Here is an 18,359-nt window from a genome sequence, read left to right as displayed (position 1 = left end):
GTTTCAGAATATTTTAAAGCTCAGGAGCAAGCTGTCTCCTGGTTTGTGTTTGCACTGCGTTTTGTGGCATGCTTCACTGGCTTCACACTAGTCTCTTTGGTTTAAAATATCGTGCTAAAAAAAGATGAAAGTTAGGAATGAAAGTTAGGACACAGGTAGAGCGGTTTCAGCGCTTCAGACAGAGAAGAGAGAAAAGAGAGAAAAAGAGGTCGCTCTGCATGAGGTTTTCTAGGATAGGGATTTTCTCTCTTTTTTCAGGTATGGTCATTTCCCTCTGTGGAAAATGGGTCGACTTTCTTCCCATGAGGAGGAGAACACATTCTCTACAGATGCTCTCCTTACAAGAGCAGAGAAAAAGAGAGATGGAAAAAGCATTTGTGCTCTTTTGTGTGAGAGGTGGATACACGAAAGAGAAGTAAACGAGTTTATTAAGTTCACAACATAGGGACAGTTGTAATTTGTGTTATGACTGATATAAATACATTTTTTTGTTTCTGTCACACCTTTTTAAGGATACCCTAGCATTTTAAATATACAAATGCTATTAGATTTAAAGCACAAAAGAACTGATATACAGTTCGTAATTTAAACATGAAAAATATTTGAACACTTTCTGGCTGCAAGACTTTGTAGATCATAAAAAATAACTTTGGGACCAATAGTCTAGAGGACGTATAGCTAAGAAAAGCGGAGGTCTCTTTTAAACTCCAGCACTATTGTATTTGTGTGCATATAGAATTTGGTTTGATATTCTGATATCCATGCAGTGTAACGATTCATGCATTTTAAGTCCGCTCTATGGGGCACAGTACATCATGTAGTCCTATACATCTCTCTTAGACTCATCGCTTTACTTTAAAGAGTGTTATGAATGAAAGAATACTCTTTTCTTCCCAAAATAAGAGAGAGTGGATCAGACAATAGAGAGAGAAGAGAGAAGAAAGGCTGTTCTACACTGCAAGGCAATGCATCTCTTGGCAGAAGCATGTCTTACTCACATAAGTTTAACTGGTAGAGAGAAATAGGCCAGACTAATGGAGTGTGTCACAGGGAACTGAGGCCAACAGTACTCACACTCACACACTCACTGTCTGAGGACGAACGCACACACAACAGTTAACTTCATTAGCAGCACCTGATACATAATCAAAGAGCGTGAAATAATGCGTAAGGTGTCTGAGACGTCATTAAAATCTGAGATTTAAAATCTTCACTTTTAGGATTTAAAAAACGTTTATACGAAGGCATATTCTTAAATAAAACAAATAATAATAAATAAAATGATTTTTTATATTTAGGGCTATTTCCAAGTCTCTAGTTAAATAAAAATAAGATTTATAATGTTTATATACATACCATACCAATCAAAAGTGGAATTAGGTTTTTTAATGTATTTGAAAAAGGTCTCATACTCACAAAAGCTGCATTTATTTGATAAAAATACAGAAATATTATTACAAATTTAAACTGTAAAACAAAACTAAATATTTTTGTGTATTGAATGTATTCCTGTGATGGCAAAGCTGAATTTTCATCAGCATGACAAGAATTTATCACATGAAACTTCAAAATGTGAATATGTTTTAAGGTTCTTAGTTGAAATTGGAATCATTTGTAATAAATGTGTTTACTGTAACTTTTGATCAATTTAAGGCATCCTTGTTGAATAAAAGTAGTGATTTAAATGTTATTTTTATTTTTTTTATTTTATCTACCCCAAACTTTTGAGTAGTAGTTTATCAATGTGTCACAAAATATTAAGCAGTAAAAAGTATGCTAACAATAGGAAATTGTTCTTGAAAAACAAATCAGCATGTTTGAATTATTTCGAATAATGCATGATAACAAAAAGTAACTGAAACTATGCCATCTCAGGAAAAAACTGTTAATTAAAATGTTAATTAAATTTAAAATGTCACGTGCATGGTTTCGTGAGAAAGGAGCAGAACATAAACCACGTATGTAACCTTGACGTTCGGACAAGCGGAGTAAAAACACACAGGACTTAAATACACAAGGTAATTGACTAAATTAACAAGACACAGCTGAAGACAATAATACAATTAACATGAAGGGAAGGTAGGGCACAGAGAGCACATGGCATGAGACAAAAACAATAAACAAAGAGTCCAGAGACGTGACAGTAATAATATTTTAATTATAATATTGTATTTTTAAATCAGTTGCATCCAAAATAAAAGTTTTTGTTCGTTTACATTATATATGTATATATTATGTATATATAAACACACACATACAGTATATTTTCTTTAAATATTTAAAGTTTTACATTTATATATTCATATTATAATATTTTATATTACACATAATTATATTTAATTGAATTATTTCATTTAATTTCCTAAAAATATACATGCATGTGTTAGTATTTCTATATACATAAACATACACAGTCCACACGCATATATTATGTAAACAAAAACTTTTATGTCGGATGCGATTAAGAGAGCATAATAAGACAAAAAAAAAAAAAACTAACAAAAACAATTAATTTCAAACTTTTGACCGCTGTATGCAAGTTTCTAATAAATTAGTTAATAGAGAATATGATAAAATGCAACATTGCTGAACATGTAATTCTGCTGTCATTAAATCAACTTTCATGTCAACAATTTTTATATAAAAATTTTAATAAAATTTTACTGGCGGTCTCAGATATTTTTCCTCCACTGCGTGCATGTCGCTGATATTTTTTAACACGATAAGATGTGTCAGGACAGGTCTGGGAATTTTTGTAACCTATTGATGAGTGTGACGAGTGCTGTAGACTTACTGATGTGTAAAGGTAGCCCTCGCTGTTCATGCCTATGTAGAGTCCTGTCTTGGTGCTCTGGATGGCCACTATCCTCAGACCCACAGGAATCAAGTTGAACAGCACTGCAATTCAGAGAGAGAGAGAGAGAGAGATCTTAAACATCGGCGTGGAGAATTTTGCTCGATATGAAATAAATGATGAACGATTCTCAATACTGCTTTTTTTCAGCGTGTTATGAAGGATGAGAATTTCTCTCCGGCGCACCTAAGGTGACACACACCCCCAAAACTGACAGTTTCAGCAGAAACCTCCAGAAATTACAGACCCCAGTGAAATGAGCTTTCAGATTCGGTGAGGCACATTAAAGAGAAACAGAGAAATCTCCTTACACCTCGCTCTTTGTTCTGCCATCGCTTCTGCCAGCCGTAGCCAACAGGATTTCCACTGTTTCCAAAACTGGGATGTTCGCTCGAGGCGTGTGCGTTCTGTGCGACACCGGGACGCTTGTGTGTGCTCATTCATAAGCCTTTTGAGCTGCAGATGAGAGTGTGTCTATTTTGGTGTGGAGTGTTGACCGACGAGACCTTTGGTGAGAAACGTCTTGAGCGACATGTTGACTTTAGCAGTATTGACAAATGCCTCGTGGCAAAGTGTCTCCACGGGAGCGATGCAGATTTGAGTTGCACCCTCCTAGTGTCGTGACAACCGCGGGCATGATAACGCAGACCTCATCTGAACCCCAAACCTTACAGCCTCCAAGAAAAGCATCAATAAAATAAAGATCACTGGAGAGCAGATTAATGACTGCATAAGTAGTTAAAAATGAAGTCTAGAGCTGATGTGACAAAGACAGAAAACTTGGAAACATAGTACTTTGAAGATGAAATATTCTTTCACATATTCTTTTCATGAAGTTTTAATGAACTTTCTGGCTGTGATAAATAAAATTGCTGCGAAGCTATTAGTAATATATTGTAATACTTACAATATTTGGCAAAATAGCAAAGCATGTAAATGAAAATAACTTGCATCATATTAGTGCTTAAATAAAATAAAAATTAATAATGTAATGATAAAATAAAATAGAATGCATATATTATTCCACTGTATTGAAGCAAGCCGCACAAGACAATGTAATATTTATAATATTTAGCAAAATTCGCATTCTGCACTTGCATCACATTAATGCTAAAATAAAATAAAAATGACTTGCAGCATAATAAAATAAAATACATATATTATTCCACTGCCATGCAGCAATTCAGACAAGACAATGTAATACTTATACTTAATATACTTATTATATTTTTAAATAACAATAAAATAAAGCAATAAAATCAGCAATAACATAAAATGAAATAAAGTAAAATATAATACAATTAAAACACCTCACATTGCGATCATGCTAAAATAAAATCAAATAAAATAAAATAAAAATGAGACAATAAAATAAAATAACTATTTTATTTGCTAGCATCAAATTACAAATCAGATCACAAGTAGTAAAACTAATTTTGATTAGATGGGATCTTTTAAATTAGTCTCAAATGTGACAGCAGAACTAACTTTACCAAGCTTTTAACTGTGGCTCTTGGTATCAATTAACGATCATCCAAAGATAATTAAACCCCTTAAACCATTAAACCGCATTTGTTTGTCACCAAAATGAAATAAGTTAGAAATAAAATAAAAAACAACAACTTTCAATCAAGTTATGCTTGCCTCAGTGTGTATGAGTGGCTGTGTGTTTACATGTTGTGTCTTGTCACCCTGAAGCATCACTGCAAAGACTGACTGTCAATCTTTATTTACTGCCTTGGCGACTTTGGGAGACACAAAGAAATGCATGACAACCTTAGGTCTGCCTCTGTCAAAGTCCATCTGTGCTTGGCATTACGGGATAAGGGTCAGGGCATAAAACTTGCCTGTCGTTTATCCTCTCTCTGTATTATGTAGAATCTTTTCTTTCTTTTTTTCCCAATATGCCTCAGCACATTGTGTTAGTACACTGTCAACAGCTCTGACATCTCGCTGTCTGTTAAAGACCTTCAGAGTTTCTCCTTTTTCTTTGTACTCCATTCTTCTCCCTCCCTTCCTGGCGGGTTAAGGGACGTCATTAAATCTTAGTACGACATTAGCAAAACTTTCTGGCTGTTTAAGTGTTCTTGAGGGTGCTATGCTGAGGAAATGATATCTGCTGTATGTTTCATCTCTAGTTGACCGTATCTGCCAGATGCTTCTGAAAAATGCCTATCACCAGATGGACATTTACAGGATAAAACCAATTCCACAGTTGCATTACCTCACTAACAGGTTTGTCCTTTGTCTTTGTTTAACTTTTCTTTCAGTTATGTCTAGACACTGGCCTCACACCATCTTTTCTTTCTCACTGCTGTCTTGTTCTCTTTGGTTAACCTTTTCTCTGTGCCAAAAAAAGATGCCAGAATCTTGCTCTTTTCGAATCGCGCTCTCTTTATCTCCCTCTGGCCATATACACACCGCACATAAATACAGTTGTCAGTCCTGTTCTGAGATCTATATGCTCCATATGATTATAATACTAAATTGTAAAGTATATTCCATTTAAATATAGTATATAAAAGCACATATAATTTAAATATATTTGTATTATACTTTATACTTTTATTTGGTCAAATGCAGAAAAATTGGGAAATATTATTGCATATCCAATGAAGTATTTTGTAACTGCTTTAAATGACTTTTTTCCCCATATCAATATACACTCTATACACCATAACTATACAGCTAAAATGGGTTTTAAACATCTTTGCAAATTTATTACAAATAAACAACTTTAATCATTCTATTGCAAATACCCTTAACCCTTTTTTTTTTTTTTTTTGATGCCACAAGCTTTGCTCATCAGAAATTTGTCAATTATCTGCCATTCTTCTCCTCACCTCTTTAAGTCAGGATGGGGCCAGATGCACATGTTCAGGTTTCTCCAGAAAAGTATGATTGGGTTCAATCCCAGGCTGTGGCCATTCTTGCTGTGTGCTTAGGGTCAATGTCCTGTTGGAATGTGAACCTTCTGCCCAGTTTCTGAATGCTCTGGACTGTGTTTTCTTTAAGGCTATCTCTATATTTTGCTGCACTGAGTGTTCCTTCTACTCTGATGAGTCCCTCAGTCCCTGCTGCTGAAAAACAGCCCCACAGCATGAGGCTGACACCAGCACACTTTACTTTTGGGATGAGCAGAGCTGGTTTCCTTCAAACATGATGCTTAGAATTGAGATTCATCAGACCAAAGAATCTTGTTTTTCTGAGTCCAATAGTCCTTTAGGTGCTTTTTTTTTGCAAATTCCAAGTGTTTTCATGTGTCTTAACTGAGAAGAGGATCGAGTCTTGCCACACCATCAAAAAGCCCGAATTGATGAAGTGTTGCAGTGATGTTTGTCCTTCTGTGGATTTCTTCTATTTCAACATATGATCAGGAAGCTCAACTAGAGTGACCACGAGGATCTTGGTCACAACACTAACCAAAGACTTTCTCCATCAGTTGCTCACTTTGGCCGAGAGGCTAGATCTAGTTTCAGACTATAGATTCATATTTAGATTCTAGTTGTTTCAGACTTCTTCCATTAAGTTTAACTACTTGCTTCTGTGACCCATCACAAATCTTCTACAGATGTGTGGCTTGACACAAACCTGTTTCTCAGCTCTTCAGGAAGTTTCTTTTAACCTCAATGCATAGTTTTGCTCTGATATAAAATGATCAGCTGTTAGACCTTTTATTAGGAGGCCTTTCCAAATCATACCCATTCAATTAAATTTGCCAGTGTAGAAACATTTACAAGCAATATGAAAGCTCCTGAGCTAAATTTCAACTGTCCCAGATAAGGATATGAATACTTGTGCAATGAAATCATGTTAGTTTTTTTATTTTTAATACATTTGCAAAGATGTTAAGAACCTGTTTTTGCTGTACAGTTATGATGTATGGGCTGTAGATTGATGTGGAGAAAAGTAATTTAAAGCAGTTTAACATAAGGCAGCAACAACACAAAAACGTGGGATAAAATAAATAAATAAATGAGGGGTGTGAATACTTTCACTAGGCGCTGTATGTATATATATTTAATACATACAAAATTATTTTGTCGGTCTAATGCATCTTTGCTAGATAAAGGTACTCTTTTCTTTAAAAACAAAACAAACAAACAAAAGATGTACAAATGTATACATTTAGATGCCATCCATATTTGTTATCGTCAAACTGGTCTAAGAAGTATTTTTTCCGCCTCAGAGCACCAAGAACAATAACTATGGATATATCATTCTGAAAATGATTCCAACGATATTGTTTCTCTCTGCCTTCATCGTCATAGCTGTGGTCTGGACTCTGCTATTCTTTAATACTGAGAACTATTTTTAGAGCTATATCTTTATCATTATCTTTAAAGTTATCATGCTTGGTGTGAAAGGGCCTTTACAATTCCAAGAAATAAAGTTGGGTACATAGGCAGTCACAATTACCTTCTTTTATTTTACTCACTTTGAGATGGAAACCGTTTTTCATAGCATTCCGCCTACACAAAAAAACAATAATGTAGAGGCATCACTCCTATATTCCAATGCTGTTATTCCTCCTAATACTTAAAAATGTCTATGTGGCCTCTGAGGCCAGGAGAAGGTGAGGCAAAAAGTAGAAAAATGCTGTTATAAGGAAGGAATCAAATATGGTTGCAAAGAAACCAACTCCACCTGACTCTCTCTCTTATCTTTTAAAGTGTAAGTACTTGAGCAGGGGTGAAATGCATGATCAGCTCAAGATGTTCATTGGCTGAAGGTGAGAGAGCGCGCACACACACAGACACACACACACATACATCAAGCGTCTCATCGTTCCTCTCCCATTCTGCTCATTAAGACATTACATAATCAACTTGTGGTTCAAGTGAAGATGGAAATGAAAGCAGGAGTGCCAGTCCATCAGGCTGCGTACCCTTCCCTCCGAGGGGGCAGACGCTCTGTGATGGAACACCTATCACTGCCATAGCAGCTGTTCTTTTGGCTTTGCTGGGAACTGCCGGTACAAGCACTGTGCCATCTGGGGACCTGGTGCTAATCTGTGTAGAACTAAAAGTTGGCTTGAATAAATTAAAGAAAAATGCTGTATTTCAAAGCAGGTGAATTGGAGACCATGAAAGTGAACCCCTATCCCAAAGAGAGTAAGGATCACAGAGATTACAAACTTTGCTCACCTTGTTCGCAATTACTGAGCACGTTTGCGGAAGCTTTTACTAAGGCTTTCAGTCAGGTCAGTATAAAGATCAGAGAGGTGAATGATGGGAATGTGCAAGACATAACTAGAGATTTCCTGCACCGTATTGTAACTTAGTAGACTGTTGCTGTACATGATAACCAACCGTGGACGTTTCCAAAGGAGTCTATCAGGGTGGATCAGAGCGTGAAAGTTGTTTGTCTGTTTAACGATGGAGTTGTATATCATTATAACAGAGGGGTTCCAGATATGAATCAGAGCATGTTAATTATTTATTCTCTCTCCGTGCTGATTTGGCAGTTTTGGGACTAATTAGCATACGCGCAGTGTGGTGCATAAAGAGCAGCTTCACCAAGACCCCTCACTGCTAATGAGAGGGCACACCTCTAACATCTGACCTCAGTCAAAGAGACAGACAGAGAAAAAAAGAAAGACAGAGAGAGAGAGAGAGAGAGAGAGAGAGAGAGATGGATGTGTGCAATATTCTCTACTCTTTCTTGATCCTGTTACACAGCAATTGTGATTGCCCACTGCAAAATATGACCATGAACAATTAAATGTTTAACTTTTAAAAACAACATTAAAACTTTCAATTGCTTGAATGTTCTTTAGATTATTAAAATGTTCTTCACACTAAGAAAAAGGGTTTATAAAAGTTCATGAAAAAGTTATTTAGAGAACCCAGAATTGCTCTTCTAAGGCACCGCTGATACAATCCCCTTTTGGAACCTTTATTTATGAGTGTTCTATTTAAAAAAAAAAAAAAAAAACTTTAATAACAACTAATAACCAAGATGATACATTATACTTTGAAGAAATTTTGTCATTGTTTACTCACACTCATACTTCTGTGGAAATTGAAATTGAACATAAAACCCCACATTTCTCAATATCAAAACTCTGCTTGGTTCGAAATTTCAAAAATGAACACTCTACTAAAATACTTCTACATGTTTCAAATCAAGTCATTCCTCTATAACACAAAAGTAAAAAAACAAAAAGTAACTAAATTAAAGTGAGTATTGAGGAATGCGTCTTAGCATTTGTAAAACAGTAAAGAATGTTTAAATTTTTTCCATACAATAATGTCAAACAGTAATTTGCACCCAGTAACTTTTACTCAGTGGACCAAAAAAATGCTGAAACATATCTTCCTTTATTTTACATAGATAAAGTCATACAGGAAACGACGTGAGGTAAATGATGACAGAAATGTAATTTGTGAATCTCTTAGGTATGAATATAAAGAGCAGGGATGTAGCCTCTCTAAATAAGGTCTAGCGATGACTTAATGTTGACAGACCCTGACCCACGCACAGCCTTTCTCCACAACGGGGTCAGTCCTAATTTCAGAAGGCAAAGCAAGCTGTACGTCAGTTAACAGCAATTTCACCTTTCTTTCACCTCAGTGCACAATCCGTATATAACAACCATAAAGTCCAGACAGCAATCATACAGCTCTGCCACTTGCTTTCTTTTTCTTTCACCTTTTAAGTAGCTCTATAAAAAAGTTCTTTAACTTTCGTACTGTCTCCAACACAAACCACACAGCTGTTCCCAGATGGTCCCCTTCTGTCAAACCCACTACAGCGAACACACACCTACACAATATCTGACACACACCTCACCTGCACTGAATTAGCCGACAAGGCACTGTTAAATGACTTTTATGCAAGATTTATGGATAGAAACACTTACGAAAATCCTTTTATCCACTGACATAACAGTTTTGCCTCTGGAAGGATTTCAAGACGTCTGCAGTAAAAAGTGGAAAAACCTTGTGGGATTTGACTGTTTTGTTTTGTTTATTATGTTCACATATTAAAAAGACATTACAGGGCATCTGTTTGGCTGTGCTCAGAAATGCGTCTCACAAGGGGAACATGTAATTTATGAGGAGAGTGCTGCGTATTTTAGGAGAGCCCATACTGTACATTAGGACCGGAACATTAGGTACATTAGAAAATGAAAAGCAGCAGATGAGATATCATTAATATATTATTCTCTTCTGCAGCAATGAAATTAAACAAAGAGCAAACTGAGACCTTTTGCTGATGCCCCTCACTTCACGCGTTTTCTTAGGAGAAAAAGAGCCGAGTCATCTCACATGTGCTTCTTTTGGAGTTTCAGAAGACATCTCAAAAATATCTTTAACTATGCTCAGATTTTCGAAATGCCAAAACTGCAATCAAATGTCAGTGATGTTCCTAAATGATTTTAAATCTACAACTTAAATTCATATTTGAAGGTAAGATAGATAGATAGATAGATAGATAGATAGATAGATAGATAGATAGATAGATAGATAGATAGCCCAAGCCATGTTCTCCTGTATGATAGAACAACCTCAGAACAAAAACATCTCCTGAACATGCTGTGAAAAGGACATTGCACATATCTGGCGGATGCTGCTTTATACTGCTGTGAGGAGGGCAAGGCATTATACACCACAGGAACAGACACAGGCAGAGAGAGAGACCTGCCACACTTTGATGTTTGTTTCCCATTATAATCTGTGGGTTGTAATGTGATAGCGAGTTCAGGTAAGGTTAACAGGATTTTTTAAAGCTCTTAAAACGTGTTCAAAAAAGATTTGAGCGCATGCACAGGCACACACACATCTCTGAGAACACACTTACAGAAGGAGCTGTTTTCGTCCTTTGTGCCGTCCAAGGTGCCATCGGGTAACATTTGCAGGTAGAAGCCATGCCGACAATAGAGACGTGTGACGATACCTTTCAGCTGAGGCTCTGAGAAAAAGAGAGATAACATTTCATCAGACATGTACCTATGCTAGAAAAGAAAATCTCAGCGCTTCATGAAGACATGCTGGTGGTACAGCAGTGTAGGTTATATCAGCACGACTGAAGACACACACACACACACACTAACAAGCACAAACCAGTCAATATATTTTTAATTTTACAGTTTACCTCAAAAGACTTGTACTGTAACAAACTCAAATACAAGTATCCATGTTTACAAAGCAAATAAAAGGAAGATAAGACGTTGTTTCTGTCTATACTGGACAATGGACTGCAGTGAACAAAACATTCAGGGCTTCTGTCTTTTATCTCCTTTTTACAGCAACAAAAAAACAAACTACACAAAAGAGTTCAGTGAGCTGCCGTAACATTATCTAAACTTATTGTAGAAAGAGATGCACAACAGAAAAATTTGTTTAAATGTACTGCATAAAACTGCATACAATTGAGAAGTACCTTAAAGTGATAGTTCACACCAAAATAAATGATTTTTTTTATCATTGTTCACAAAAGAAGATATTTCGAAGAAAAGCTGTTTAGATTTCCATCGACTTACATTATATTTTTTGACAATATACATCAAAGTCGGAGCAAATCAAATGAACATACTTTGTTTTCTGCAGAAGCAGGGAAGTCCAAAAAAGTAAATTTGTGTGCGTGAACTATCCTTTTAAATGTTATATTACAATATAGTTATAATCATTCAGTAGCACGGTGCACTATATATCAAAGAGTAGCCTACCTGATACCACTGTATCATGATACTTCCCTAGTTATTTTTTAAGGGACATTTTGGGCCATCAGCTAATAGAGTGCTCTCTGCTCCACTTTAAAAAGGTTACGACAAATTAAAAAGAACAAATAAAATATATTCTGGTTTTATGGGTTTTTGAAGGAGAAGGGAGGTGATAGATAATCAAATGAACTATAACAGCTGGTAAGGGATGTGCCAAGCAGTCTGCTAGAGATCTGTGTAAAACAACACAAGTGGGACACTGTTAATGGAAGATTAGGAGGTGTCACTGTGCTAAAGCATGTTTATTAAAATCGCATGCTTTACAATAGGAAACCAACCACTATGGGTGTGCATACAGTTGCTTTAATGACTAACTAAACTTGCACAGAAATCTTATTTGTAATATTATTAATAATATTAACTTTAAAGTGCACTGTGTCGGAAAATCTGATGTGAATAAAGTAAAAGCAAAGGCATTTTAAATGTGAGCAAATGGTGTTATCTAACTACCTTCAACAAAACTTCTACAAAAATAACACACAGCTTTTTTTGCGGTGGATTTTAAGCGTAAACACAGGCTGCTCTTTAAATATTAAGCAACCCTATTAAAAGCACAGATGACAGGTAACATGTCTATTGTTGCAGCAGCCTAGAGTCTACAGAAAGTAAAATTATAAATAATATATATTCTAAATGACAATATGATAGAAAACTATTCACAAAAATAGATATAATAAAATAAAAAACTTATTACATTTTAGAATGTATTCAAATAGAAAAAATATTACCCTTTTTACTGTATTTTTGATAAAATAAACACAGCCTTATAGTGAGCTTAAAGTAAAAGTTTGTAACCAGGCTGTTATGGGTCACCACTGAAAAAATACTACAGAAGTCGGTGACCCAAAACTGCCGGGTTACAAAACTTTCTTCCAAAAAATGTTCACCAGAACAAATAAATTCATACAGATTTGGAACTAATCGAACGTGAGTAAATGATGACAGAATTTTCATTTTTTGGGCGAACTATTAATTTAAGAAAAATCTTACCGACCCCAATATCGTATTGATATCTTTTTCTTTTTGTCACTCTTTTTCCTAAATGCTCACTTACTGTCCCATTTCCTCTCAACGCTCCCTCTATGTAAAACACTGCAGAAATAGTTTGGTCTTTCTCTCCGCAGGCCTCTATTTGCTAGTGTCCATTGATCAGTTCTGAAGGTGAGGCCCTGAGGGGCCAAACTACAGTTTTAACATTCAGCTACATGGCACAGCGTCTGGCTGCCACCGCCACAGTCCACAGACAAATCACTGCTCACAGAAGCCGAGAAAGAAATATGTGTGCGCTTTCGCATTAAAGGCTCCACACAAAGCAAAGAGGCGGCAAGTAACGATATTCACAGATTAAACCCACATATTCTACCGCGATAAGGCACATTTCCTTCATCTCCTCTGACTCGGTTGATTCGGGTTGTGTAGGAAATTCCCTGCAGATCCGTCTTTGTCAGCCTCTTTAGTAGCGCTGCCGTGACACGCTTTGAAAGCCACACACAGAGCGGCGCTGATACACAAGCCCTCTCTGTCTTCAGTCTGCACTGCATAACCATAAAACCCATCTCCGGGGACAGAGGGTGTGAAGGGCACTCCTGATGGGTGATATTGATGTGCGTTTGAGTGCGTGCGCTCAGGGATGCCAGGCTGCCAAGAGCCCAGGCTTCAACACAAGTTACACGGACACATTTGGCCCACCGGGGACATCACCTGGTTAGAGATCTCCTTTCCCCTATGCCTCGCTATCTCTCCTATAAGCCCCGTCAGGGTGAGTTATGTGGTTTTGCATCTCTCTGAATAACACCATACATCAACCAATCAGCTGAAGATGGAGTCGTCGCCTTCCCGAGGGGGAGAGGAAAGTGAACGAGTGTTACGGGGGGGGAACAAGAGAGTGGGCAGAAGTTATGACACGGTTATTTTATTGGAAGACATTCACGCGCTAAATAAAAGAGGAAGACTCTCATACTTCACGCAAAGCATCGATAAAGCTTTCAGGCACAACAGATCCTAACAAAAGTCTGGCTCCTGCACTGCCATATTTCATTCTGGGAAAGAAAGGGAGAGGGGAGGAGAGAGACGAAGAGAGATACAAAGAAAAAATAAAACTGCATTTATTATCCAGCATGTGAGCGCATTTAAGGGGTCATAACATGGGTTTTTAAAAAATTGCTTTTCTTGAAATCCACTCAATGCCACTGTGGCAAAAACAGACATGTTTTATAGTTTTTGATGGTCATTTACTTTCTCTGTTCCTTAGAAATAAAAGGTCTGTTTTGTTTTTTTAAAGAAATGCCATTTCATCAGTACAGTTTCATTTTGAAGTTACTATTTAAAAAAATCAAATAATATCAGTAAGGATTTAAAAGTAAACTCACACACATGCATGGATACACACACACACACACACACACACACACACACAATTATCACAGTTTTTCAAGACTAATAAAAAATAAACCATATTTCTTGAGCACCAAATCAGCATATTAGAATGGTTTAGGATAATGTGTCTGAAGTCTGTAAGTAAATGCTGAAAATTCATAGGAATACTACCAATCACAGAAATAAGCAATATTTTAAAATAAACTGAAATAGAAAACATTTTGCAGTGTAACAATATTTCACAATATGTATTTTTAGCAAATAAATGCAGCCTTGGTGAGCAAGAGACCTCTTTCCAAAAACTTCTGAATGGTAGTTATTGCAAAGCTGGAAGAAGAATAATGTAAGAAATCCTATTAAGAGTTCAAATGTCCATTGAGTCATGGGTTCTGGTTGTAGTAAGAGTGCTCGACGCATGAGTAAACATAAATATCCTTTAATTCCAAATTACACAGCATCAACACACATGTACCATTACATAACATTAACCCTCTGCCCAGAATAAGGGAAAACTGAATGCATATAAAGACATGCGAAAATTAAAACAGGTGAACTGACACAAGTGGGAACTAGTTAACTAATAATGACCAATGAGGACAGGAACAACCAAATAAGTTGCGCACTGTTAAAAGTAAAAATGTGCAAAGCAGAACTACTAATAGATGAACAACTCCACTGTATAATGGTCAGAATCTATATACAACAAACAGTTCAAATTCAACAAAACAGTCCCACTCAACAAAACTGAAAGCACATAAATCAGATCATCATATAAACATAATTCTGATTCCTCTGAACTGCCTCTTCATATTAACAACCTACAGACTACTTCTTGTTTTGCATAATATTACGAAAACATACTTGTCAAGCACAATATTGTCTGTGCCGAGCTAACATGAGTGAAAGTGTACAAGTGCATGCTTCATATTCAGAGGACGTATTGGGCTAAAGTGCATAAAATTACAGTGGACGCTCCCTGCGGCCTAATGTGACTGTGAGTAATGAAGAGGGGCGGGGCAGTGCTAGCCAAGGCTGTAATGACAATATTTAGCTGGACAATCAATCACTTGCCCTGGGACAACTCTTACATTTCTCACCAAACAACTGACCTAAACACAGACCTACCTACCTACCTACCTACCTACCTATCTATCTATCTATCTATCTATCTATCTATCTATCTATCTATCTATCTATCTATCTATCTATCTATCTATCTATCTATCTATATTAAAACCTATCTGTCAACTATCTATCCATCCATCACTGACCATTGTACTGTTTTTTTCCCCATTCATCCATCTCTATCCATCATTCATCCATATCCATCTCCATATATCCTTCCATTCATTGTGAGATTTAATTGTTCATTCATTCTATCTATCAGTCTTTCTGTCAATAGATGTCAACGCAGGGCAATGTCAAGAAAAACAGCCACACACTTTCATACACACACAGAGGTCACAACAGACAGGAATATGCAGTTTGGGATTAATTAAAGTCAGACTAATGGGCCTTTTTTCCTCTGTAAAGCTTAATGATTTGTGTCTAAATGAGCTGGGACATGTCTGAGGCCTGCTGATAGCGGGGGGAGAATGCAGGAAGAGGAGAGACGGAGAAGAAGAACAGTTGCCACCAGAGAACAAAGTGAGAATAACACAAGAAGGAGATGAGAGAAAAAGAGAAGACATCACTAAAAAAGAATGAAAGAAAAAAGATGATGAATGATACTGTTAATATTTTAAGCAGGAAAACAAATGTTGCCGTTTTAAAACTAACATTTACTTCATGATTTCATTCTTAATGATTTGCCTCTGTCTATACAGAGCAGTAGATTTAAAAATGTGTGGAAAACTGTGTCAGAGATTGTTGATATTCTAGTTATATTCATGCATTATGCAATTCTGTATTTATATATGCCTCGATCGCATTTTTAGCTATTCCAAAATACAACTTTGTGCTTCTTAGCCATCGGATTCTCAACACTTTCGTTACACAGCCCACCAATCATGTTTGGGCATCCATCCAAATCTACAAAAACAAACTAGTGACCAACAGCGACTTGGCGACCTCCAACGATAAAATCACTGCCAGTGTGAACCGGGCATAACAAAACTAATCCAGGAATCTTTTCATCTCTCTTTCGCTATATCCTTAGGCAAAAGGCTGAACATTCACCTCAGGACACAACAACCCAGATATCTCCATGTTTCCTTGCGCCACTTGTGCTTTATACATTACTGTAGATGCTACGGAAGGTTTCCAAACCAGCACTCTGTTGCTTGTGTAACTGCAATGGCTTTTTGTGTATGTGTGTGTGGTCATGCTGGCACGCAGCGTGACAGAGACAGATGATGTGATGATAGAGGGCTGGTCTGGTGTGAGTATTTGCGTCAGTGCCTTCTGACCCAGAGCTCTCTTTGCCTTACACACTCCCACCATGCATTAGTTAATGACCATTACCGCTGCATGCACACACATCTCACGTCTGAGACAGTCTGCTGTGTGTGCATGTGCATTACTTTCCACTTTTTCCTCTAATGTTAGATAATTGTACGGAAAAGGGCATTTCAAATGCCCTCAGTTTTTTTAGCTTGAATGTAGCTTCCAAATAAAATGATTTGAAACGTATTCAGTTGGTAAAGCTTAAATCTTTTGTAACAATCTTCACTTTTGATCAAAAGGTCAATTTAACGTGCTTGCTAATTAAAATGATTACTGACACTGAACCCTACTACAGTTTATAAACATTATTTTGGAATGATATATGACCTATATTAAGTATTTCTTAATTAATAATTATCAATGACCTAGACTAAAATTCTACATTTATTAATAGATATAGAAAGATGAATAGATATTAAACATAAATAATGTAAATGCTTTGTACAAATTAAATTTAATTACCACAGGATTATATATATATATATATATATATATATATATATATATATATATATACACACACACACACACACACACACACACACACACACACACACACACACACAATCATATATCACTTGTTTTACCCTTTAAAAAATAGTGTGCCCCAGAGAGTGTGTTGTAAGGAGTCTTGCTCTATTCTGTCATGAGGTATTGTTCTATTGTTAACCTCTGAGACACAGACATAGAGACCGAGACCGAGTTTACCTATAGAAGGACAGTTGTTCCTGACACTACCATCCTACTGTATTAACCTCACCCAAAGAGTCGGAAAACAGAGAGAGAGATGAAAAGAGAAGGAAGCAATTAGCCTGTGAGAAGTGTGTGTATGTGTCCCTGTGTCTGCTTTCTTTCTCTGCCCAGGTCCACCAGCCTCTCTTCTTTCCTCTGCCCTGGCCTCTGGAAAGTGCTGAGCTTGCTCTTTCCCTCGCTCTGTCCTTCTCCTCCCTTCTCGCCCATGTTCTTTGCTCTCACGCAGCCATTCAGAGTCACGGCAGTGGGACATGAACACAATGCTAATCAGGTGTTCTTCTTCGTCTCTGCCACTCCCGCTCTCGCTCTCTCTCTCTCTCTCTCTCTCTCTCTCTCTCTCTCTCTCTCTCGCTGTCGGTGATGTCAGAAGTCATAAAAGCAAGAAAACAGCCAGCCTGCGTATTTGTTCCTCCCTTCACTTTCATTTACTCAGGCCTTCATTCACATGCAGCAATACTATTTCAGGTTGACTAACATGTCTTGCCTGTAATCCAGGGATAAACACTTAAAAACGCCAGTTTTTAGACTAGATTTCACATTTTCTGAATGTTCGCACCCAGTTAACAAAAGTACGTTTTAATAATGTTTACTAGTGTTCATATATTTCTGTATATACCCTGACGTTATACTGAACTGTTAAATAGCGTTCATTTTAATTGTTGTGTGTTAAAGTTTACTCCACTCTAAAATTCATATTTTGTCATTAATCACTTTGTTTGTCTTTGGAAAACAATATAAGATATTTAGGGGGGCTTGACAACCAGTGATGGCAGATGGACTATTCTGATCAAGACTTTCATACATTTCACTTGACGGTGGTATTTACTTGGCAGTCAATGGGACAGTCATATATCAGTCAATATTAGCCATTTATTAGTGCTAATTAAGCACATATTAATGACCTTATTCTACATCCCTAATCCTACCAAATACATAAAGTTAACAACTACTTTACTAATTATTAATAAGCAGCAAATTAAAAAATTATTGAGGGGAAAGTTGTAGTTTAAAGTGTTATCTATTATAAAAGTGTTACCAAATTTGAATTTTGTGGTGAAGTAACCCTTTAAGGGAGCATTCCATTATACACATTTGCAAAGATTATAAAAATATCACTTTTAAATGTATTCTGAACACTGTTAGAGTTACAACCCTCTTAAAAATAAAGGTTACAAAGAAGCTTTCGATCTATCTTGATCAATT

At 36.5% G+C, this 18,359-nt stretch overlaps 1 protein-coding gene across 1 annotated transcript in view; it reads right to left on the bottom strand.

The window, feature by feature from the left end:
- The window catches only part of LOC122348178 (fibroblast growth factor 11-like), a 45,441-nt gene that overhangs the window by 11,925 nt on the left and 15,157 nt on the right, over positions 1 to 18,359 (bottom strand). The window contains exons 2-3 of the mRNA XM_043243459.1: positions 10,661 to 10,771; positions 2,795 to 2,898 (exon numbers count right to left, since the gene is read on the bottom strand). Of these exons, the coding sequence (XP_043099394.1) occupies positions 2,795 to 2,898; positions 10,661 to 10,771 (215 nt within the window). The remainder of the gene's footprint in view (positions 1 to 2,794; positions 2,899 to 10,660; positions 10,772 to 18,359) is intronic.

The sequence above is a fragment of the Puntigrus tetrazona genome, chromosome 7 (assembly GCF_018831695.1).
Source record: "Puntigrus tetrazona isolate hp1 chromosome 7, ASM1883169v1, whole genome shotgun sequence".
Classification (NCBI taxonomy): domain Eukaryota; kingdom Metazoa; phylum Chordata; class Actinopteri; order Cypriniformes; family Cyprinidae; genus Puntigrus; species Puntigrus tetrazona.
The sequence above is the reverse complement of the archived record's forward strand: the minus strand, read 5'-3'. Positions and strand labels throughout refer to the sequence as shown.